Source organism: Peromyscus californicus, unplaced genomic scaffold (assembly GCF_007827085.1).
Source record: "Peromyscus californicus insignis strain IS unplaced genomic scaffold, ASM782708v3 Scaffold_4__1_contigs__length_199733344, whole genome shotgun sequence".
Taxonomy (NCBI): Eukaryota; Metazoa; Chordata; class Mammalia; order Rodentia; family Cricetidae; genus Peromyscus; species Peromyscus californicus.
The window spans coordinates 38,003,964-38,027,520 of record NW_026294562.1 but is presented as its reverse complement, the minus strand read 5'-3'; the positions used below and the strand labels follow the sequence as shown (position 1 = coordinate 38,027,520).

Here is a 23,557-nt window from a genome sequence, read left to right as displayed (position 1 = left end):
GATGATTGGGAGTTCTAGGCCATCCTAGAAACTTAAGAAGATTTCAATTTAAAACACAAAAGAGAACAAAAAGTGTCCGTTAAAACAAGAGTTATTTAAGAAAACAAATTTGGTCCTGTTTCTCAAACTGTGGATAGCTATAATTTTCTGTGTGTTCTCAGAAATCAGGCAGCCTGCTGGGGGAGAGGCCAGTGGAAGGCAGTTTCAAGGAAGCGGGTGGCTATCTACTGTCATCATTACAGAGAGGACCACAGGCAGTGTCCTGGTTACTTGTCCTACTGCTATATCAAAATAACCTAACAACGGCAACCCAAGAAAGGAAGGTTTATATTTCCGTTCACAGTTCCAGGGTACGGTCCACCACAGTGGACAAGTCATGGTAGCGGAAGCGTGAGGCGGCTGGTCCTTGTCATCCGCTGTCAGGAAACAGGCAGGGACACGTGTTTATGCTCAGCTGGCTCTCTCACTGTTGTGTAGTCCAGGATGAAAGCCCAGGCAATGGTGCCACCCAATTTTAGGGTGGGTCTTTTCCAGCTCAGTTGACCTAATCAAGATACTTTCCCACAGGCAGGCCCCGAAGTTAAACTAATCTAGACAATTCTTTACAGGTATGCCTGAACATTTGTCTCCCAGGTCACTCTAGATCCTGCCAAGTTGACAATATTAACCACCATCAGTGAAACATTAACTCTCCTTGAAGTAACTCTAGACATGAGAATATGATAAAGAAATTCAATTTAGTATGGGAGACAAATGCTGGGGACAGAAACAGCAATCTATCTGAAGACATTGTGGGAAGGAACGCATCTACAAGAAGTTTTGAATCTTCTATAGGAAGTAGAAGACACTTTGGAGATTCTCCAAAGAACATAATGATTTAAAAAAAAAAAAGCCTATATTTGTTGTTAACCAAAAGACCAAGAAATAATCGACAGAAATATATAAGACACCCCTTCCTCTTATTGGATCAAAATAGAAAATTCAAAATATCAACTCAGTAGATAGAGAAAAATTATTTAATAAAATTCAGTACTCTTGTTTGGTTAAAAACTTTTTGGTAAATTAAAAGCAAGAAAAAGAAGCTCCTTGGTCCGGCAATTGGTATGAAATAGGACAAGTTTCATTTTAAACAGAGAACCATTAGAACATTGTGTTTAAACCCAGGACAAGGCAAGGCTTCCTAGAGTCCCCATCTCCGTTCATCACTGTATCAGCAGCCCTAGGCAGTGAGCGATAGAGGAAGAAAGAGACGGGAGATACAGCGGAGCATCTAACAGCCAGAACACACAGTTCTTAAAAAAGGTACAAAAAGCCCACGTCAACCTCTCTCTGTTTATGCAAGGAATACATCTACATTCGTACTAAATAAGGAAACTCTAACACTTATTGAAATTCACTGAAACATCTCTAAATAAACTGAAAAGTTTATTACATCACTTACATATGTGTGCACATAGGTGTATATGCATGTACACGTCTATACTGCACACACAGAATAAAATTTAGGAAAACAAATACCAACATGTTAGCATTTGCTATCATGAAGGAGTTAGATTATAGGTGTTTTTTAAAATATCTTAATATTTACTATTTTTCTTATGATAAAGCACATATCATGCATTGTTTAATATGGCATTTTATATTTATATAAATTTGTTGTATTCTACACAGTCTATAAAATTTTACTAGTAGGCTATCTCTTGGAGCATGCATTCTCTAATTTTTCTGCTGTGACTTTACATTATTCATAGAATTGACTAGAGTTTTTCTGTTTTAGAAAGTTGGGAGCATTTACCTTCTTCATCCAGGCTGCTGAAACTCTGCCCTTCCGTTAACAAATCTCGCTTCTCATCCTTCCATTCCTGGCTGACGGAGGACACGATCTCCTGGGAGGTTGCCTTCAATGCGGCAATGGAGTTGCACCGTTTCTTGGAAGGTGAGGCCTTCAGAGCTAGACAGCAAGGAAGAGAAATTGTAAAGCCAGGTACAGTGGGGCGTGTCCTGCTGGAAGGCCAGGTACAGTGGGGCGTGTCCTGCTGGAAGGCCAGGCACGGTGGGGCGTGTCCTGCTGGAAGGCCAGGTACAGTGGGGCGTGTCCTGCTGGAAGGCCAGGCACGGTGGGGCGTGTCCTGCTGGAAGGCCAGGTACAGTGGGGCGTGTCCTGCTGGAAGGCCAGGCACAGTGGGGCGTGTCCTGCTGGAAAGCCAGACACGGTGGCAGTCCCGGCACTGAGGCCGAGGCAGGAGGGGTTGGAGGCTGGCCTGAGTTACACAGTGAGACCCTGTTTTAAAACAACCCCAGTACTAAAATAATAAATAAAACTTACAAAATCAGATTCACATTTCTAAATTTAATATCCTATTTCTTATTAATATTTTAGAAATAATTTGAGTATAGAAAGGCAAGGGGAGATTAAAATATCTGTGTTTTTGGCTATATTATTGGTCCAAAATGGCTTGATTTAAAGAAAAGTATTCTAAAATACATGTGAGTTGGACTTTCTTTGGATTTTGAAATAGTCTTAGCTGAGGCAAAATTTATTTATTTATTTATTAAAGAGTTGCCCTTCCTCCTTGTTTTTCTTATGCTGGGAGGCGGCTGGGAGAGCTGGAAAGAGCAGATGGTGAAGTGCGGAGGGTTCTCACGACCCCAGCTTTATTAACTGGGGACCGGGACTTTCTAAACGGACCAGTGCTTAATCATACACACATGGTGCCCAATTTAGCCAAGTTACTTCTGGTTGCTTCTTTCTTTGTGATTTTCCCACTGAAATTTCTTTCTCTTCGGTCTTGTCAGATGTATAATTCACTCCCATTTCTACCCAGATGGCATTCTCTATCCTCAGAAGCATGGTGGGAACCCAGGCCAGGGAAGATGCTTGCTGAAGCCTGCAGTTCCACGGGGGACACCCTGGCTGGTGCTGCTTAAGCTGTGGTCTGATCTGCACCACTTAGATCATGCTTTCCCACAGTAACTCTTCTTGGCTGACGACGGCTAGAGAATTTCACTGGAGGAAGTTGGAGGGAGGGAGGGAGGGAAGCTGAGACCTGTTTATGCTTCTCCTGAACTTGATGTTGGCAAGAGTCGTTTGGAGGTTTGCTTAAAGGGGTGAGCCAACAGCAACTGGATTGGGCACCCTGTTCAGCTTTGAGACTCTCCTGAGTTTGGATTACATGGCTCATCTGCCCTTTCTGTGAACAGGTTTCAAGAGATCAGTTGGAGAATGACTTTGGGGATCACAAATGAGGGAAGAATGGGGGGCAATCTCCCTGCTTCCAGGACAGGAAAGACTTAGCTTCCCCCAGAGTTTTATATTAATATCATCACCATGATAAATAATGTTTGCAGACTAGGGCTTTAGTCTGGAGGCCAACACTCACATTGAGCATCTCAAATTGTCAAGATGTCTAAGGGAGTCTGGCCCTTTTACAGGCCTAGAAATGGAGGGCAGAAAAATAGGCTTGCTCTAGGTCACGGGGCTAGAGAATGAAGCCCAGGGGCCTTTCTTGTTGTCTTTACTTGTTTAATTGATAGTTGATTTTCTAGCTTGTTAGCATTCCATTTTATGATTAAGGGGTGTATGTGTGTGTGTGTCTGGGTGATCTTTTGGACGTTCAAACAACTGATCTTGCCATTCCTCTTGGTTGCTCACAATTGACTTTAATGATGGGTAAGAGGACCAAAGAAGCTGGTTTTCCCTCACACCGTGTTCTGCTGAGCACTGACTCGCTTTCACAGAGTGGAAGTGATGGTCCACCACTGATGTCTGCTGTCACATGCCCTCTGCTTTTGCTAATCTTTTATGAACGGTGACACATTCCTGCCCTTTACTATCGTATCTTTAGATTTCAAAGTAATGCCTTTTTTTTTTTTTTTTTTTTTTTGATGTCTAAGCCAGAGTATGTGAGCCGTAGTTCGGGGACTGCGAGGGGTCCTGGACCCCTCAGATGAGCTTCAAGGTTGAACTATTGCTGTAAGAGTATGAAGGCATGATGCGCTCAGGAGAGGTTGAATGACCTGTGCTGTCAGCACGCGCCGAGTGTAGAAGCAGATGCAAGACTTCAACTAGTCTCGACTACGACAGTTACTCAGAATTTCAAAGCAGTCAAAGAAATGCCACCTTTCTCACTGTTTTAGGATCCATAACTATCATCGTAATTATTTTTATGTTCAAAAATTCTTAATTGATTTATGTTAGCATACTTAACAAATCTTGGTGTGTGTGTATGTGTGAGAAGGTGTGCGTGTGTCACGGCATGCATGGGGAGGTCAGAGGACCACCCCAAGGGTCAGTCCTTGCCTTCCACTTTGACAGAGACAGGGTCTCTCTCTTTTTTCTTTTTCTTTTTTTGTTTGTTTTTCGAGACAGGGTTTCTCTGTGTAGCTTTGGAGCCTGTCCTGGAACTCACTTGGTAGTCCAGGCTGGCCTCGAATTCAGAGATCCTCCTGCCTCTGCCTCCCGAGTGTTGGGACTAAAGGCGTGCGCCACCACTGCTGGCCCAAGAGACAGGGTCTCTTATTTGCTACCGTGTAGTACGCCAGGAAAGCTGACCCGAAAGCTCCCAGGGACCTCATTCCCCTGTCTCCGCTTTCCGCCTCTAACTGCAGAGTGCTGAAGAGTCACGAGAAACAAGGAAACGAGACAGCTGCAAGTGTGCAGAGCACTCAGGAGGAGAAAGGCACTCCAGGAGAGGCAGAGGCCGCAGCACTGAGGGGTTGTTTTCAGTTACATGAGAAGTGACTGAAGGCGTTGGCATGGTGCTGGTCAAGGATGGATGGATAAAACTACCCTGGTGTGAAGGGACTCTCTAGAGGGACCTGCTGAAGACATTAAGAAGACCCAGCAACCATGTGTGGCATCCTGCATCCCTTCCCTGATGCACACAGCAGGTGCACTCCCTTCCTGCCCTAGGTGATGGGGCTGCAGAGTGAGCTCCCATCCCATAAAGGAATCAAATAAAGTAAGTGAAATTTATAAGATAAGCAAGCCAGACCTGGAGTCCATTAGTTCACTGAATGTCAGAGGAGGGAATCACTTTTTCTACCGTGACAGAACTTTGAACGCGACACTGCTGCTAGGCAACAGGCAACCACGGTGAGGTACTCACTGTGCATGAGCAGAAGCAACTTTCATCACATTGCTCTGAGTATATTTTTAAGTACTTGGGAAAAACCAAGTTAGATCCCGACTCACTTCATACATCAAAAAAGTACCCCACGGACCGGTAAAAGAATTTCGAAGATTTGCAGGAAGTAGGGTGAGGGATCTAGCTTAAGTTGATTACTCAAGTATGAAGCCCTACGCTCAGATCCCTGGTACTCATAGCCTGATGGTGATTCTGGATTCAGTGAAAGACTGCATATATATATATATATATATATATATATATATATATATATATATATATATACACACACACATATACACACACACATACACACATATACATACATATATACATACATATATATGTATGTATATTATATGTATATGTATATGAAAAGGTGGAGAACAATAGAGGAAGACACATGATGCCTGCTTCTGGCCTCCAGTCTCTCATAAACACCTGCATACGCGTGTGCACACACGTATACACCATGCACAAACACATGTGCACACTAAAACAAAATCAATTTAAAAATGGAAATGAAATGCTTGGGTCTGGAGATGTAGCTCAGTAGTAGAGCACATCACATGTGTGATGATGCCCTGGGTTCAATCTCCAGTATCAAAACACAAAGAGAAAAACAAACAAATGAAGAACAAAACCCCAAACCAACTGTTGTTGAGAGGAATGAATGAAGTCCCAAGTAAAAGGTCAGTCCATGTCCACAGATGGAAGACACCATGTTATGAGGATGGCAGACTGGTCCACATAATCCAGAAAACCCAAAATGCTGCTTTCCTTGTGAAAACACAAGCTGACAAGATGATGATTAAAGTCATGGTTATTAAAGTTCATATGTAGACATACTAAGGGCCCAGATCAGCATGGACGATCTGAGGAAGAACGAATGACTGGTGATTCTTGAATGCAAAACTAATAGCTGAAGCACAGTGAGTGGGGCTGGGATAAGGGTAGGTATACTGATCAACAAGACGGAATGAGAGCTCAGAAATAAACCCTTCCATCTGTGGTTAACTGATTCCCAACATGGGTACCAGAGTAATTCACTGGTATGGAAAAACAGGCTTTTCAACAGTGAGGGGAAATACACATAAAAGATGAACCTTACCTTATACTATGTATAAATAAAAAAAAAAAGGAATCATAGACCTAAACATGAGAGTTGAAATTGTGCAACTATTAAAAGCAAAGAAGACCTCGGGAGGTGGTCCATTTTTACACCACACCAAGTATACTGGTGGGAGGAGCGGGAGGAAGGAAGAAAGAAACTGAGCACTCTGAAGAGGTGCATTTTGTAATATGCAACGTATATCTTAGTAAACACAGTTATTAAAAAACAAAAAAGTGAGAGAAAGTTAACAGATTGACTACTTAATAAGGAAGTCTTGGGCCTGGAGACAGAGCTCAGTGGTCAAGAGCATTTGCTGATTTTGCAGAGGACCCAGGTTTGGTTCTCAGTTCCTACAAGATGGCTCACAACCACTGGTAACTCCACTTCTAGGAATTCTGACTCCCTCTTCTGGCTGCTGTGGCACGCACATGGTGCACACGTATACATGCAGGCAAACACGCACACACATAAAATAGAAACCAATTAGTCTTTTGAAAAATAAGTAAGACTTATTGCATTAAAAGCATGATAAGTCAGAGACTGGGAAAGTCTGTAACACATGTTGTACTTTTTAGAACCAAAGATGCCACTGATTATGGTGTCAGTTTATATGTTACTACGTTAAGGAAAAAAAATAGCTACTAAGGTGAAGAGGCCGCAGGAGGAGCCTCCCTCTTCCAGATTTGTGTGTTTGTGTGTGTGTGTGTGTGTGTGTGTGTAAAGCAATAAAGGGCCATGTCCTTTTTAAATTTTATAAAGCACTTCAAAGAAACCTTGAAACCTTCAAGGGGAAGAGAGGTAGAAAAACCTTTGAAAATATGAGTTACAAGCCTGAATACAGAGACTTGCAATCTGAATAAACACTACTTTACGGTCAGGAAAACCTTGGGCAGAAAAAACTAATTTATAGTAGGTCTCACTTTGACAATGATTTTTAAGATGCCACTGATGATCATCTATTGTGCATAAAAGCTGGTCTTAGAATAAAAGATGAAGGTTTATATAGATATAATTCATTTAAATCATCTAGAAAAATAATAAATACCTAACATAAATGGTCAAATATTACATAGCCAAATTCTCAAAGGAATTATAAATGACTGAAAAATTATGAGAAATGCTTGAACCTAACCAGTACTTGAAAAACACAAAATAAAACAACCAGGTGACATTTTTCTACTTGTAAGGATGGCATAATTTAAAAAGCCTAATGCAGGCTGAGGGTGGCAACTGGCCTCTCCTCAGTTACGTATAGTTAATACCCTACTTCCACATCTTGAACTCTATCCCAAGTAAACAATCCTAATTTAGACACAGCATTTATTTGAAACTATGCTCATAAAAATATTAGCCAGAAACAGGAAAAAGAGAAAGGATGTAAATGCCCAACACTAAAAGAATGGCTAGCACATTATGGTACACCCCTATAATTTTCATGCTGTGTTTCGCTTTTAAATGATGTTTAGAATATTCAAGGCTTTGAGAAACTACTTATGTTATAATGATATGCAAACATCAGAGGGTAGAAGCCCAAGAGGATTCAGCATTATGCTGCTCCTTTTTTTGTGTGTGGTGCCAAATCAAACCTGGAGCTTGCATACAGCAGTCCTGCACTTTGTTGGACACTAGATTTATGAAAATGGACAAAAAATAAAAATTGGGAGGAAATACATCATCATCTGAGTACTAGGCAGCTCTGGGCAGCTTCCTCCGAATTTTATTGGCTTTCAAGTAATTGCCACAGTTTCACTGCATTTCCAAACTGTGGTAAATATTGTAAGAAAAATCTACAATGACTAATGGTTTTGGGGTGACTAATTTATTATGATTTGAGTTATAAAGTCAGACCATAGCATAAGTAAATGATAAAGTAACAATATGTGTACAATATGCTTATTCTCCACTTTCCACACAGTTTGAGCACTAATAGTATGCACATAGTAAATTTCCCGTAAGTATAAAGATAAATAAGACGCCATATTTCACCTTGATTTAAAACAATCATTATGATCTTTGGCCTTAGTTGCTCTATTTATTTAATTACTCATGGTTTGAAGGCAGGATTCTGATTTGAGAACTTTCTCCCTTTTGTTTTCTGCAGAGCTGGGATCAACCTGGGGACCTTGAGCATGCCGGGCAAGCACCACCGCTGAGCTAAATCTATAGGGCCTTTCTTAATTTTTGATGTAGGAATTTTTTTTTTTTTTTGGTTTTTCAAGACAGGGTTTCTCTGTGTAGCTTTGCACCTTTCCTGCAACTCACTCTGTAGTCCAGGCTGGCCTCAAACTCACAGAGATCCGCCTGCTTCTGCCTCCTGAGTGCTGGGATTAAAGGCATGCGCCACCACTGCCCAGCTGATGCAGGAATATTTAATCTACAGATTTGACCTCGAGCCCTGTCTTTGCAGTTTCCCACCATTTGCGGAATGTGTGTGTTTTATTTTTCTCTTTTTGAGAGCGGATCTCACTGCATTCCCCAGTCAGGCTTGGGAGCTCCCAGGCCTCCTGTCTCAGCTTCTCAAGTGCTAGGATTACAGGTGTTTGCTCTGTGCTGATGGTGTGTGTGCTTTCATTCGTCACTAAGTATTTTTCTCCTTTCTCTGATTTCTTCTTTAAATTATTGGTGCCAATGGCTACATACAAATTAATCTATATTTCAACAACTAACTGTACATTGTGTGTGTGTGTGTGTGTGTGTGTGTGTGTGTGTGTGTGTGTGTGTGTGTGTTCGTGCATGCATGCATGCATGTGGAGGCCAAAAGGTAGGTGCTGAGTGTCTTCCTCAATCATTCTCCCTTATTTATCTATTTTTTTGAGAAAGGGTCTCCCATTGAACATGGAGCTATGGACTGGCCAACAAGCCCAGCAATTTACTTGCCTGTGTCTTACTAGTGCAGAGATTATATTGTGTTCTGCTTTTTTTGGGTTCTGTTTTGTTTTTTGAGACAGGGTTCCTCTGGGTAGCCCTGGCTGTCCTGGAACTCGCTCTGTAGCCCAGGCTAGCCCCGAACTCACAGAGATCCACCTGCCTCTGCCTCCCAAGTGCTGGGATTAAAGGTGTGCGCCATCACCGCTGACTCTGTGTTCTGCTTCTTACATGGGTGCTAAGGGTCTGAAGCCCGTGGGTCCTTGTGCTTTCGCATCACTTTACTGACTGAGCATCTCCCACACCCGAGCCTGAATTTTTTCTTCTTAACATAAAATGGGCTAATGATTGTGGCATCATTAAATCATGACATTTAACCATAATTAGTCATGATTACCACTGCAGTAAAACCATTCAACTCTTCCAACAAAAACTTTCCACACATATATGGTGACATCATGTGGTGACATTTTGTTTGTGCTCTAAGAAATAAAGCTTGCCAGAAGATCAGAGGGTGGAGCTAGCCATTAGCTAACCATAGAGGTCTGTAGGTCTGTAGAGACAACAGACAGGAAGTGATATGGCTGGGCTGGGAGGAGAGAGGAAGTGATAAGGTGGGGGGAGACAGGAGCCCAGCCCCTTTTGGTCTGAGGATTTGGTACAGGTAAGAAGTGGCTGGCTCCTTTATTTCTCTGATCTTTCACCATTTACCCCGATATCTGACTCCGGGTTTTTTATTATTAAGACCAATTAGAATTCACGCTACAATGTCAGTAAAAAGTGCTACAACCAAGAAACTTCCTTAAGACTCTTACCTTGAATTTTCTTGAAAACTCTGGAATTCATGAACTTTAAAAATCTATCTGCATAAAAACTTGGTCTATGAACTGAAACAGTGTCCTGGAAAAAAATAAAAAAGAAAGAAAGATGACAGGTTTGCCTCTTAGAATCCATCTCACATTGGAAAGAAGGCTCTGTTAGTCAAGGTCTGAACTAAAACATGGCAAAGATTTAAAAGGATCGGAAGGCTAGGGCTAGGGGCAGCCAGCAAGACTTAGTCATCACAGAGACTCTATGTACTCAGTGTTATGAATTTGCACGTGGGGGACCCCAGGCTGGCTGAGCCAGGGCCCAGGAGTCGGGGAAAACTTGCTGGCATGCTGGGCAGATGCACGCCATGAGGGCATGGCGGTGGCGGCAGCCAGTAATTCACAACCCGGATGCTGCATCTGCGCGGAAAGAGTTGATTAGAAAGATTGACAGAAAGGAGAGAGAGGAAGAGAGAGGGGGTTCGAGGGTGCACACCTCATGGGAGGAAAAGCAGAAGAGAGCCAGGAAAGGGGAGGGGACTTTTATGTCAGGACGCAGGGCAGCCCCAAGTGGCGGGACTTCAAGGGGTAGGTCAGAATAGTAACATTCAGGACAAAATGGAGCATGAAGGAACAGGGGAGACAGCCAAACAACTCTGCTCCAAAAATGAAAATTGTCTGTCCTGTCACAACATCACCAGGGCCTGGGGGGACTTTGTGTGTGTGTGTGTGTGTGTGTGTGTGTGTGTGTGTGTGTGTGTGTGTGTATGTGTGTGTTTCTAACACACAACTAGCAATCCGAGCACCATCTGGAATGAAGGGTGGCATTGGCAGTGAATACACCACTTATTTGAGCTATCTGTGTTTTTAGCTAGAAACATCTGCAACTCTGCAATGGGCAGTTAAAGGGCACAGTTCTCAGCCACATTGTAAAGAACAGAAAGAGACAGCACCCCTAGCACAAGAGTGACATTTAAATTAGGGGGTTTCATCACTAGGTAACGAGGCGAGACTGCCTGAGGTTACACTGAATTAGCTACTGACCACACAAGACTGGATTGAATTAAACCGCCAGGTTCCTCTCATGTTTGGCAGGAGTCCTTAGGATTGACAGGTCATTTTATTATAATCAGAAAACGGCCTGGATGAAGGAGCCGATTCTCTATGTTCATCTGGTAGATGTTCTATTTTGAATATAGGTTTTTGGATCTCAACAGAACTTTTTTATTTCTAAAAGTTCAAGTGTAGACACTATGAAGGGTTCTGCAGTGGGGTTCAAGGAGTGTTGAGCCAGAAGTCAAGTGACCTGCATCAGGTGTGAGGTCTAATTTTAACAGACTTTGATACTGGGATCAGGGCCTCAGCTCCTTTATCGATGAACGCTCTGTTCCACAGATCTACATGCACCTAGTTAGAAACATCTGTAATTCTGCAAATGGGCAGTTACAAGGGCACAACTCTTCCATCACATTAGGAACTCTGAGCTTCCTTGGGGAACTGGAGATACGGCTGACATTTGTTTCTGGCATGGCGTGTGCTCTTCCAACGGTACTGGCAGCTTCTGTCTATGTGGACAGTTTCTCACAACAGGTACCATGACTTAGGAATATTGGTAAGAAGCAAGGGGAATCCATGGCTGACTGACACTCAGCCCTTCTCTTTAAAGGGTTGTTTAAAAAATAGTTTTTAGCCAGTCAAGTAGGGAGCTGTTCAACATCACAGCAAGGACTCAAAATCTTCTTTAGCCAAGGCTTCTAGGAACTTCATTTCAAGGCCCCAATCTTCCCAGAGTCTTCAAAAAGGCCCCCTCCACCTTACTCATCACCTCACAAAGGGGACCTTTGCACCCCACATAGGAACAACCACAGTTTTATTTTCTAGGGCTGTACCTGGCTCTTGAGCTGGAAGTCATTTATTTGAACAGCTATTCAAATTCATGGTCTTGTTCTCAGAACCACTCTTCCAGCCTAAGATTCTGAGCATGCAAAGACCTTTGCCCTCCTCTGGGTCTGGTGACAGGCACAGTTGGACAAGAAGTGTCTACAGTTTAACAAAGCACAGGTCACTCACCCCATCATAAACAAGAGCTTTCCAGGAATGTTCTAACTTCTTCATTAACCTAAAAAGTAAACAGACGGGGAAAATAACACTGAGACTGCAAAACTGCTCTTGTTTGGTAAATTTTCAGAAAAAAATAAGGTTGATTACTTTTCCAATAAGACCACTTTCCCAAATCTCTCACCTATATGATTGCAGAATATCAATAATGCCCATGAATAAAAGCAGTTTCTCTCCCTTATGGCTTTTAGCTGGAATGCCTCCCATTCTGTGGATAGAGCAAAGGGGAAAATATTTTATAACATGAGTACAGAAAGCTAAAACTCATTACTAATCACTGAAAACACTAAGAATTCTAGACTACCGCTTCCTCTATTGCCACAAGTTTTCATCAGCTTAAAGGATAATAACTTCATAGCTGTCAAATCTGAGGAGTTGGATGGGAAGACTCTAATTACAATTTAAAAATTATGAGCAAAGAAGGATTTTTAGAGCAGTATAAAATATTGCTTTTTTTTTTTTAAAGGCAACACTAGCATGTAGAATAGTGCCTGTTAAGCATGCCTGAAGCCTTGGGTTTGATCTCCAGCGCTGCATAAACTCACATGCATGGTGGCAGATACAAGAGGCAGAGGCAGGAGAATTAGGAGTTCAAACCCATTCTTGGCCACATAGAAAGTTCAAAGTCAGCCTGCACTAAAGTAATATTACTTTCTCTGATCTAAAGAATCACATGTTTGCAGTGAGACTGAAACATACAGAGAGGTCTGTTGTGGTAGAGCACACCTTTAATCCCGGCACTCAGAAGACAGAGGCAAGTGGATCTCTGTGTGTTCAAGGCCAGCCTGGTCTACACAGTGAGTTCCAAGATAGCCAGAGCCCATAAATAGAGAGATCCTATCTCAAAAAACCTAACCAATCAACCCCTCCCCCTGCAAAAAAAAAAAAAAAGACACATAGAGTAGCACATAGAAGAAAATTTGTGAAATTAATTCCCGAGGTATGCTTTTGCAGGGTGTGTGTACGTATGTATGTATATATATATATTAATCTGAAGAAATTATTGGACTGAGTGGTCTTGTAACTTGAGCATTTCATCTTTTAATGTGGAATCTCATTCCTCACAGCAATGGCAATGTGATTAATAGCCATGTGGTATTTCACAATATGGGTATAGAATAATTTGTTCAGTGGATTATTGAATATTTAGACAGAGCTGCAAGCGCTGATTTGCACAAAGGCTGACCACGCGTTAGTTTCCTTTATGGAAGACAAATGTGCATCTGGCTTAGTCATTGCCCGAGAATCCTAGAGAGCAGGTGATTAAGGCCTTAGGAAATGATTTCCTGTCTCCTCGCTCAGCAAGTTCACATGTGATGAGTCAACCATTTCAACAATCTTCTGTGGCTGTAATGGTTTCTATTGTCAAATGCGCACTTTACACATGCAAATGAAGCCCGCAGTTGCTAACACATCTGGCTGAGGAGAGAGGCAACATCTGCCAGGGTGCAGAGGTGAGACCAACAGAATCTCCTTATGCAGATAAAAAGCTCTGAAGTGCCAGTATCATTCCTACCATGTGTTTACTGAAGTAAATAAATGAACATGAATAAACATGGAGTCATGCTCATTCAAATCCAGAGTTCATCCTTCCTTCTTCTGGTAAATGTCTTGAATGTGTAGTAATGAGGAGAAAACACTTTCAGTCATTATTAAACAAACAAACAAACAAAAAATGGAACTATCTAAAACCAGAAACCATGTGGGTGGAAGATTGATAGAAACTCGAGAAACTGCCACTCATCTAAGTTGACTAGAGGCAAAGAGAAATAAAGTTGGTTTAAGCCATTTACTGCCAACCAGGAATCTAGTCCCAGGGTGCCATCCCTCAGGGGAGGTGATTGCATGCAACTACCCAGTGACTGGGGTACCCGAAACCAGGCCGTGTGTGTGGCTGCACTTACGTGTCTGGATTCTCCGCAATGATTCCATCTGCAGACTTGCCTGGACCCTGGATGGATTCCATGGCTGTGGAGTACAGGACTTTCTGCACCCCAGGCCGCTTTGCATCGGGCACATTTGGTAAGGGCTCCTCTTCTTTGTCTTTAAGGGAATGGTCCAAGATGTGGATGCCCAGCAAAAGGCTGTAGTCCATGATCTTGAAGCTTTCCAGCACCTGAGGAAGGAAAAGACCCAGGAGGTCAGTCAACTCAAATAGCCTGTGAGTCCAAGAGGGTGGGGTTAGCAGACATGCCACCCTCACACTTGTCCATTGAGAGGCAGACAGGCAAAACATCAAATACAAAACCTTCCCAGTTATTATTAGACAACTAGCCGGAAGGACTGCCATGGTGGTGGGAAAATGAAAATTTTATGCAAATCTAAAGGAAGCACCTCCCCCTTCCACAACTGATTCACTTATAGCATTTATTGAATGCTTTCCACATATCAGGTGCCAAGTACCCCTCTTGGATTCAACCGTCACAACCACCGTATGAGCAGGTATTACTGCTGTGTCTGTTCCCCAGATGAAAACCATGGAGGAAGAAGATAAAAGAACCTGTACAGTCACAGACAGCACATCAGTGACAGATCCACAAGGTGGACTCCGGCATTCACACTCCTACTCAGCACAGGAACAGAGAAACCACAACCCAGTCTCACAAGTGCATGTCCCCCGGCGGGCACTCAGCCATTCTCCACCTCTGAATCTTGAGTTTGGTGATGACCATTCTCAAAGCCTATCTCTCCAAGTTGCCAATCATTTCCCCCGTAGCAGGTCTTTTTAATATATGTGATCTCAACAAATAACAGGGCTTAATGCTTAATTATCCACCCTGCAGACAGTGGGGAGGTGAAGGAATTAAAAATGGTTGACTGTAGCCGGACAAATGAGGAAGTAGTACTGTGGAGGGAAAGGACAGGACACAAGGTCTAGGCGACTGTCCCTCAGACTGTCTTTAGAGTGCAGGGGGACTTGCACACCTGGACCAGCCTTAGACAGGAAGCACCCATTCAGGAGGCACGTCCTCAAATGAGATCTTTTCTTGTATGAACATTCTCTTACTAGTGTGAGAGAGTTGTCCGGACCACAGACGGTTGTAATACCTGCCATTTTCTACAAAAAGCTGCTCAGTAAAGGAGAACCTATTCAGTCACAGACAGCAGATTAGCAACAGATCCACGAGGAAGACAGTAGCATGCTTTTCATCAGAACTGGTCCTTGGCCAACAGAGGATCAAAATCCCAGAATTCTTCACGCCTCTCATTTTCCTCAAGCCTAAGTGATTTGGAGCAGATAGTCATGCTATTTGAAAGGGGGTTGGATGGGAGGAAGAATACTTGTGGATGCAACGTCAGGGGGGACGTGTGTAGTCTTTGAAATATGCTGGTCCCTGGGTCTCAGTCCTCTTTGCCGTTAATGATGAACACGTAATGGGCTGTAAACAAGTTTCAGTTATTCCAGAGAATTTACCCTTCAACTGTTTTTAAATAGCATTAGGGATGAAACAGAGCCTTGTGAATGGTCTTCATCTTTTGATATGTTAAAGTTATCTTTTTAGAGTGGAGATAGACAATAATTGAGAGTAGAATCATATTATTTGAGAGGCCTGGGGCAGAGACATTGTATTTCCAGAGATCTGCGTACGACCTTAGACTCAGCCATTGTCAGAGCTGAGAAAACTGGAATCAGGTTAGAACGCAGCAAGGCTTGAAAGGGTGGTGGTTCCTTTTCTCTCACGAACCACTGAAAGTCAGGAACAGGAAGGGAACACACCCTGGAAGTCCCGGGGAGTACATCAATAGTCTTGAAAAGACGTTGGGGCGGCAGAGCAGCGGGACACGTGAGGAAGATGACCTGGCTAAGTAAGCCCCTCGGAGTAGAGCACTAGACTACATGTATGCGCAACTCAGAGGTCAAGTTTAGCGACCACCTTCCTCTAGGAAATTCCTGGTTGTTGCCTTTGGCTTGTTCTCATTCCTAAACTATTGTCGTATATCCCCAGTGGCCCCTGGGTATTTTAAAGCTTCTAAGCAGTCCATATTGTAACTCTAAACTCTTGTTTTGTCCCAAAGCAATTCTTTCCCCTGACTTCCCTCTTTTATTTGAAATCACTGTAATGTAAATTTTAGACTCCAAGGACCCCTTTCCTTTCATCAGCTGCCCAGCCCTGCAGCTGGTGTTATCAAAACATTCCTCTTCTCTAATCATTCCATTCCAACTTCCCTTTCGGATTGGTTCAATGACCCCTTGCCAGACTAGGTCAGGTCACATCCCTACTCACAGCCTCCCGACCCACCATTGCTTTGTGGCAAGGCTTCAGTTTCACAACGGTCTTCTCTCTCATGGCTGCAGTCCATGTCTCCTTGTTTGACACCTCCCTGCTACTTAAATTCCTAAGTTACTCCTAAGGGTGCCTGGAAGATGTAAGCCCTGATGTTTTGGTTCATGCTGTTTTTTCTACAGACTTTAGTTTTTCTAAACTCAGAGGGGATTTTTACATCCTAACTCATATGGTAATCCCATGAAAACTATATTACAAACTGCTGGGAATAAACAAAGCATTCCCTCTGAAAATCCAAACACATTATGTGTCCCTCTCCGCTACAAAGCTCGAGTCCAGGTCATATCGGCAGTTTTCATATCATAAAGCAGACGTTGGTTCATCAAAGGCTTGCCTACTCTGTGCTTCCTGCAGGGGAAGGGATGCACTTTGGTCATATCGGTCTGGGTCTACATGCAAATAAAAAGAAAAACATTCTGCAACCAAGCATCTCTAACACTACACTCCTGTGCCTTACATACAAGCACTCGATACTCATGATTACGACGCCTGTGCAAAAATTCTGGCACTGAAAACATTTGCTGTGACTGTGTGCTGTGTAGTCAGGAAAACAAACATAAAAGTTCCCCGTGTTTTCAAAGCTACTTATGTTATGGGCATTTTGTACTCCGTTCAAAGGGAAAACTAAGATGCTATTTGCAAACACTGTCATTTGCTGTTTAGTGTGCACACAACTCAATGGCAGATAAAAGGGAGGCTGTTTCGCTGTAAATGAGGCTGGGTTTCAGACCGGGAAGCCCAAGACATCGCTCTTTGGGAAGCCTGTCACAGGCTTGGTTAAGAATGGACTCTTTAATTGGACTCCCAGAGATCCACCCAGGGCCTAGTCATGGATCTCTGCATCCAGATCCCTCAGTAGTTGGATGAGGTTTCTAGCACAACAATTAGGGTGTTTGGCCATCCCATCACCAGAGTAGGTCAGTTCGGGCTGTCTCTCGACCACTGCCAGCAGTCTGTTGTGTGGGTATCTTTGTGGATTTCTGTGGGCCTCTCTAGCACTTTGCTTCTTCCTATTCTCATGTGGTCTTCATTTACCATGGTCTCCTATTCCTTGTTCTCCCTCTTTGTTGTTGATCCAGCTGGGATCTCCTGCTCCCCCAAGCTCTCTTTCCCTCAACTCTCGCCTTTCATTACCCCAACTCATGTCCAGGCTGTTCATGTAGATCTCATTCCATTTCTCTGTCATTGGGCGATCCCTGTGTCTTTCTTGGGGTCCTGTTTTCCAGGTAGCCTCCCTGGTGATGTGAGTAGCAGACAAGTCATCCTTGTTTCATGTCTAGTATCCTGCTATGAGTGAGTACATACCATGTTTGTCTTTCTGAGTCTGGGTTACCTCATTCAGGATGACTAGGCCCTGGGTGGATCTCTGGGAGTCCAGTTAGCGAGAATGAGGAGGGTTTATATGAGCGAGAATTGTTGAGACCAAGGTTGGATAAAGCACAGGGACAAATAGCCAAATGAATGGAAACACATGAACTATGAACCAATGGCTGAGGGGTCCCCACTGGATCAGGCCCTCCGAATGGGTGAGACAGTTGATTGGCTTGATCTGTTTGGGAGGCATCCAGGCAGTGGGACCAGATCTTGTGCTCATTGCATGAGTTGGCTGTTTAAAACCTGGGGCCTATGCAGGATTGTTTGGCTCGGCCTGGGAGGAGGGGACTAGACCTACCTGGACTGAGTCTACCAGGTTGACCTCAGTCTGTGGGGAAGGCTTTGCCCTGGAGGAGATGGGAATGGGGGGGGGGTTGGGGGGAAGGTGAGGGGGACGGGAGGGGGGAGAACAAGGGAATCCGTGGCTGATATGTAGAACTGAATTGTATTGCAAAATAAATTAAAATAAATTAAAAAAAAAGAAGTAACAATAAAAAAAAAAAAGAATGGACTCTTTAATCACTCAAGAACATTTGGGACTGGCTGTAAGATGGAGGCTGAATTGTGTAATACGTAAAATTAAAAAGGATTCAGAAATAATTAGAAATTTGGATACTGCCTATTTGATGGCTAGAATTATTATTTTACTATAATATTTAAAATTTGATATAAATTTAAATGTATGATGTAATATCTTGGGTACTTTATTTTTTGAAATTAAAATATAATTACACCATGTCCCCTTCTCTTCCCTCCCCTTCTCCAAATCCCTTGCATTCTCTCAAATTCATGACCTTGTTTTCCTTAATTTAAAAAGGGGTCCTCAACATTAAGAGAATCATACTGAAACATGTATCAATAAAAGGATATGATGGTTGGGATGTGATTCAAATTGTACAGGAAGAAAGAGTGAGGGAGATTGGCTTTGAGTTGAAAATGGACGTGGGACATATATACATACACATACATGTAAAAACATATGTATATTAGTTGTAGCATTCTGCCTACTTTTATATATGTTAGAACTTTTCAAAAATAAAGCTTCACGTTCTTCTTCGAGATGCTTAGGAGAAATGCATTTTGATATTTGGCTAGATAGTTTGCCGCTGATGGGCTGGCTAGTGATGGGACCTATGGAAACATAGATCAGAAACAGGGGACAGAATCCACAATGGAACAAGCAGGAGGCTGGCTTGTGCTCACTCTGCTCCTTTCAACTGGTCGTTCTTTGTCCAAATGTGGAGCTGATGGGGAGATTCATCAAGGCCCCTTGGGTAATTTCTCTAGCTGGTCTATATATAGTCACTAAACAAGGGCTTAGTAACTGGTACACAACATTTGTAGTAATCCAATAAGGTAAGTAAATTAAGAATAGTATCCTGGAGATTTTATGCAAATAGCCATCCCTGGAATTAACTGATTTGAAGAAAAATGGATCGAGCGGCCTGTTATTGCTGGCTAAGTCAGTCGCTCCGAGTAGAGCACTCGATTATGTGTGCGTGCAAGTCCAGTTAGAGCTGAATGCTGTCTTTTTTATGTAACTTAATTTCCTCAATAAAGCTCAGAGTGTTCTTTGCTAATGTAATAACGAGAAAATACAGACATATAATTTTAACTAGCAAATCAGAATGGATTAAGTATTAAATCCTTAGCCTAGTTATAGACTGTAGCACCACCATCTTTCAGAACTCAGGACTATGCAGTACTGACAGGCACAAGGGCAACTTTTTGTTTTTCTTTTCACTTAAAAACTTGAAGTGACAGAATTATGCTCTATGCTTTAGAAACAACCATCTATCACCCAAGAGTTTACACGTATACATGTCTATCTATGTGTCCAGCAACACAGATACATCATCCATATAGATGGTTGTTTTGAAACAAGAGTCTACACAGACTAGGTTGACCTCGAACCCACCTCAGTCTCACGTAAATTTCTGTGTGACATGCTGTTTAAAATCACAAGCAGTGACACATACGATGAAGATGACGACGGTGGCACCCATGGCCACAACAGAAATCAGGACATACTCCAGGTCCTCAGACTTCAGACAAGGAAGTCAGTTCTCGGACCTGGCAGGGTTCCCAACCCCCAGTTTCCTTTTTCTGCTCTATGCTTCCTGTAGAATTGCTTGTTTGTTTGTTTCCATTTGAATGAAAGGGAGGGTTATAAAAATTAGTGCTATGAAACCCTGCAGTTTCTGTAACTAATGAGAATTTTCAACAGCTGCTCACACAGGATTCACTGTCATGGATCTAGTCCCCAGCTGTTCCCTGGAACCGTCTCAGATCTCAGAAAGAGGTCTTGTTTTAATGTTCGTAGGATTTCCTCATCACACATGTTGTAAGAATTGGCAAGCGTCAACAAGCTTCATTATGTTTTTCCTTGAGCTTTAAGAATGAAATGTCTGGACTACTTATTTTCCTTGTGATCCACCACTTACCACTACCCCCTCACTCCCGTCCTCCCTCCTGGAAATAGTCTGTGAAAATCCAATTGTCCTGTTCCAAACTGTCTGTTTTGGCAAAGCCTTTTCCAGATTCCTCCAGAACCTACCACAGTACCTCATCAACAGAGCCTGAGGGGCAGGCATAGTGGTCTTCTATCCTTTGATAACTAGTTAGGTTATGACCTAAGGTTTAATTTCAGCGTCTCTCCCCATCATACCCACAGGGTAAGGGAGATGATGGAGGACCATGGACTTGGCCTCATGGTCATGGCTATAAGGCATTGTAAGTTCAGCAGACCCAGGAAGCTTGATCCTGTTCAGTCTCCATCTGTCAAGAAGGAGCCGGTGCCACTGGCTTCTCAGTGTCGCTGTAAGGACAGAGCAAATCTGCCTCTGAGACAGAGCACTGCCTGATTCAAAGTCCGTCTACAATCAGTGTTAACTGAGGCAGTCTGTGGGTGAGCTGAGCCTAGGAAATACGTCTTCACTGTCCAGAATCACCGATTGCACCTATATTTGATGACTTTATAGCAGATATTATGTGTTTTAAGTGGTTTAAACTACTTTAGTATCTGTAGGTTATATTGAAGATAGAATCTTTTTTCTTCCAAATTTGGGATAATTGATTTTGCAAAATACTGAGAATTCTGTGTCTGGCTTTTTGCTTGGTAGAAAGTTGGTAATGAGCAACACAGAACAGTACTTTTTTTTTTTTTTTTAACAGTTACCCTGTCACCATCCCACACTGACCATCTGTCCCTTCTGCTGCTGTCAACAGGAGACTCTTTCCCATCAGCCCCATGCACTGCAGGTCCCCTGCAGCCACTGGTAAAAACTGGGACAAACACCAGCCCCTTTCCAGGGCTCACGAACAACCGTAAGGCGTCGACAGTCTTACAGGGGAGAAGTGGTCATCGTCTAAACCAATGACCGAGGAGAACGAGGAGTCAACACAGCTGCAGCCTAATGACCAGTTGCACATCCTGCTCAGATGAGCAATACACTTCTAGTTATGTTGTATACAACACAACAGCCAACAAATGTGTAAAGGTGACACGATTGACTTTGGCTCCCTTTCAGGACAAGTCATGAGCTGGTTATGACTAAAACCTGCTTTTATTACCTTAACGATTAGGTAAGACCCGCTACGTCAAAAACTTTGCTGTTGTTAGGTCCTAGGCTCCCTCAGAAGGTGCCACTGAATGGGCTGCCCGGCAGGCTGTGGGTGGGGAGCTAAAGCCACTTGGTTTCTGCTCTTCCAGAAATTAGAATCTAATGCAGACATGGAAATCAGAGCGGTAATCACTGTGCAGTGTGGACGTACTGGTGATGACGACAGAGTGGTTTTGGATGAAGCCTTCTGAGAATTTGGTCTCATGGAAATGCTCGTTATGAGAAACACACACCCGGAATCCCAGACCCTTAAGCTTCATTGCATCAGCACCACAGGCCTATTATCAGCTGCTGAGCTGAACTGCCTGTTTTTTTCATTTCCCCTCTCGGCTCTCTTTCCAGGACCCTTCAGTTGTTTCTCTGCCGGTCTCAGTTCTTGCTTTCCTGGAGTACATACTCAGGGTGACATTTCAACAAGAGACTTCCAGACACACCGATAGAATGACCAATGCTAAATAAGGAAGAGCCATTAGTAGACACTGATGGGGAGAGGGAGAACACAGATCATTCATACATACACTGATGGGGAGAGGGAGAACACAGATCATTCATACATACACTGATGTGGGGAGGGAGGACACAGATCATTCATACATACACTGATGGGGAGAGGGAGAACACAGATCATTCATACATACACTGATGGGGAGAGGGAGAACACAGATCATTCATACATACACTGATGGGGAGAGGGAGAACACAGATCATTCATACATGCACTGATGTGGGGAGGGAGAACACAGATCATTCATACATACACTGATGGGGAGAGGGAGAACACAGATCATTCATACATACACTGATGGGGAGAGGGAGAACACAGATCATTCATACATACACTGATGGGGAGAGGGAGAACACAGATCATTCATACATACACTGATGGGGAGAGGGAGAACACAGATCATTCATACATACACTGATGGGGAGAGGGAGAACACAGATCATTCATACATACACTGATGGGGGGAGGGAGAACACAGATCATTCATACATACACTGATGGGGAGGGAGAACACAGATCATTCATACATACACTGATGGGGAGGGAGAACACAGATCATTCATACATACACTGATGGAGAGGGAGAACACAGATCATTCATACATACACTGATGGGGAGAGGGAGAACACAGATCATTCATACATACACTGATGGGGAGAGGGAGAACACAGATCATTCATACATACACTGATGTGGGGAGGGAGAACACAGATCATTCATACATACACTGATGTGGGGAGGGAGAACAGGTAGCAGGGCAGGAAAAGGGGGCACCAGCTTTTTATGAACGGAAACATGTACTTTTCATATAATGTGGTAATAGCACTCAAGCACTGTTCCAGACAAAGGAAAACTCGCACCAGGTAAAAATTGGGGCAAAAATTTTCACAGTAGCTTACTTGAACCATTTAAAAACTAAGCCCTCCTCATCCCCATATTCTTTAGCAGGTTAATATTAAACTAGTGTATTCCTATCACAAAATATCACTCATCAGTAAAAAAGAGCAAACGATTGATAGAAAATCTGATTTGAATGATCTCAAAGGCATTATGATGAGTGAAAAACCAGCCTGCTCACCTTCATGCTGTACATAGCATTTTTTTTTGGAAGTTTTTGTTTTATGTAGCCCAGGGTAGCCTTGAACTCCTGATTCCTCCTGCCTCTACCTCCCCAGCACTGGGACTACAGGTGTGCATTACCACACTCAGCTCTGTACACAATATTCTTGAAATGTTAAATCACAGACATGAAAAACATCCATAGTTGCCTGAGATTAGGGAAGGACTGAGAAAGAGGGAGGTGGCTGAGGCTAGGCAAGGGTAGCTTGAGGGACTTTGAGAAGGAGCTGCTCTACACTTGACCCTGGTGCGGCGGCTATGCGAATCTACTTAAGTGCATACTGCACGGAAGCCACCCCCGGCACACACATGCACACACAAAACTGGAAAAATTAAGAAGTCTCAAGACTTACCAGTAGATCACATTCAAGTCTATTTCCTGGCAGTGATATTGTACTGGAGTCATATAAAATGCTACCATTGGGGGACACAGGGTGAAGGGTGTATGTGATCTGCATATGACTGTCCTCAACGGTTGAAAGTGACTCCATAAAAAAAAAAAAAAAAGACTTTACAGGTGGAAATCTTTAGAGTCCTTGCAAATCCTTTTTGTTTGCTGTTGGTGCTCTCATAGGAGCCTGGTTTGGCTAGGTGTCTCCAGCTGCCTGTAGCTCAGA

General features: G+C 43.1%; 1 protein-coding gene across 3 annotated transcripts in view; it reads right to left on the bottom strand.

Annotated features, from left to right (window-relative positions):
- Pip5k1b (phosphatidylinositol-4-phosphate 5-kinase type 1 beta) overlaps positions 1-23,557 on the bottom strand; it is a 277,351-nt gene that overhangs the window by 58,657 nt on the left and 195,137 nt on the right. For all 3 annotated transcript variants that reach the window (XM_052762416.1, XM_052762418.1, XM_052762417.1), the window contains exons 8-12: positions 13,937-14,148; positions 12,157-12,240; positions 11,985-12,033; positions 9,921-10,005; positions 1,796-1,951 (exon numbers count right to left, since the gene is read on the bottom strand). In XM_052762416.1, the coding sequence (XP_052618376.1) occupies positions 1,796-1,951; positions 9,921-10,005; positions 11,985-12,033; positions 12,157-12,240; positions 13,937-14,148 (586 nt within the window). The remainder of the gene's footprint in view (positions 1-1,795; positions 1,952-9,920; positions 10,006-11,984; positions 12,034-12,156; positions 12,241-13,936; positions 14,149-23,557) is intronic.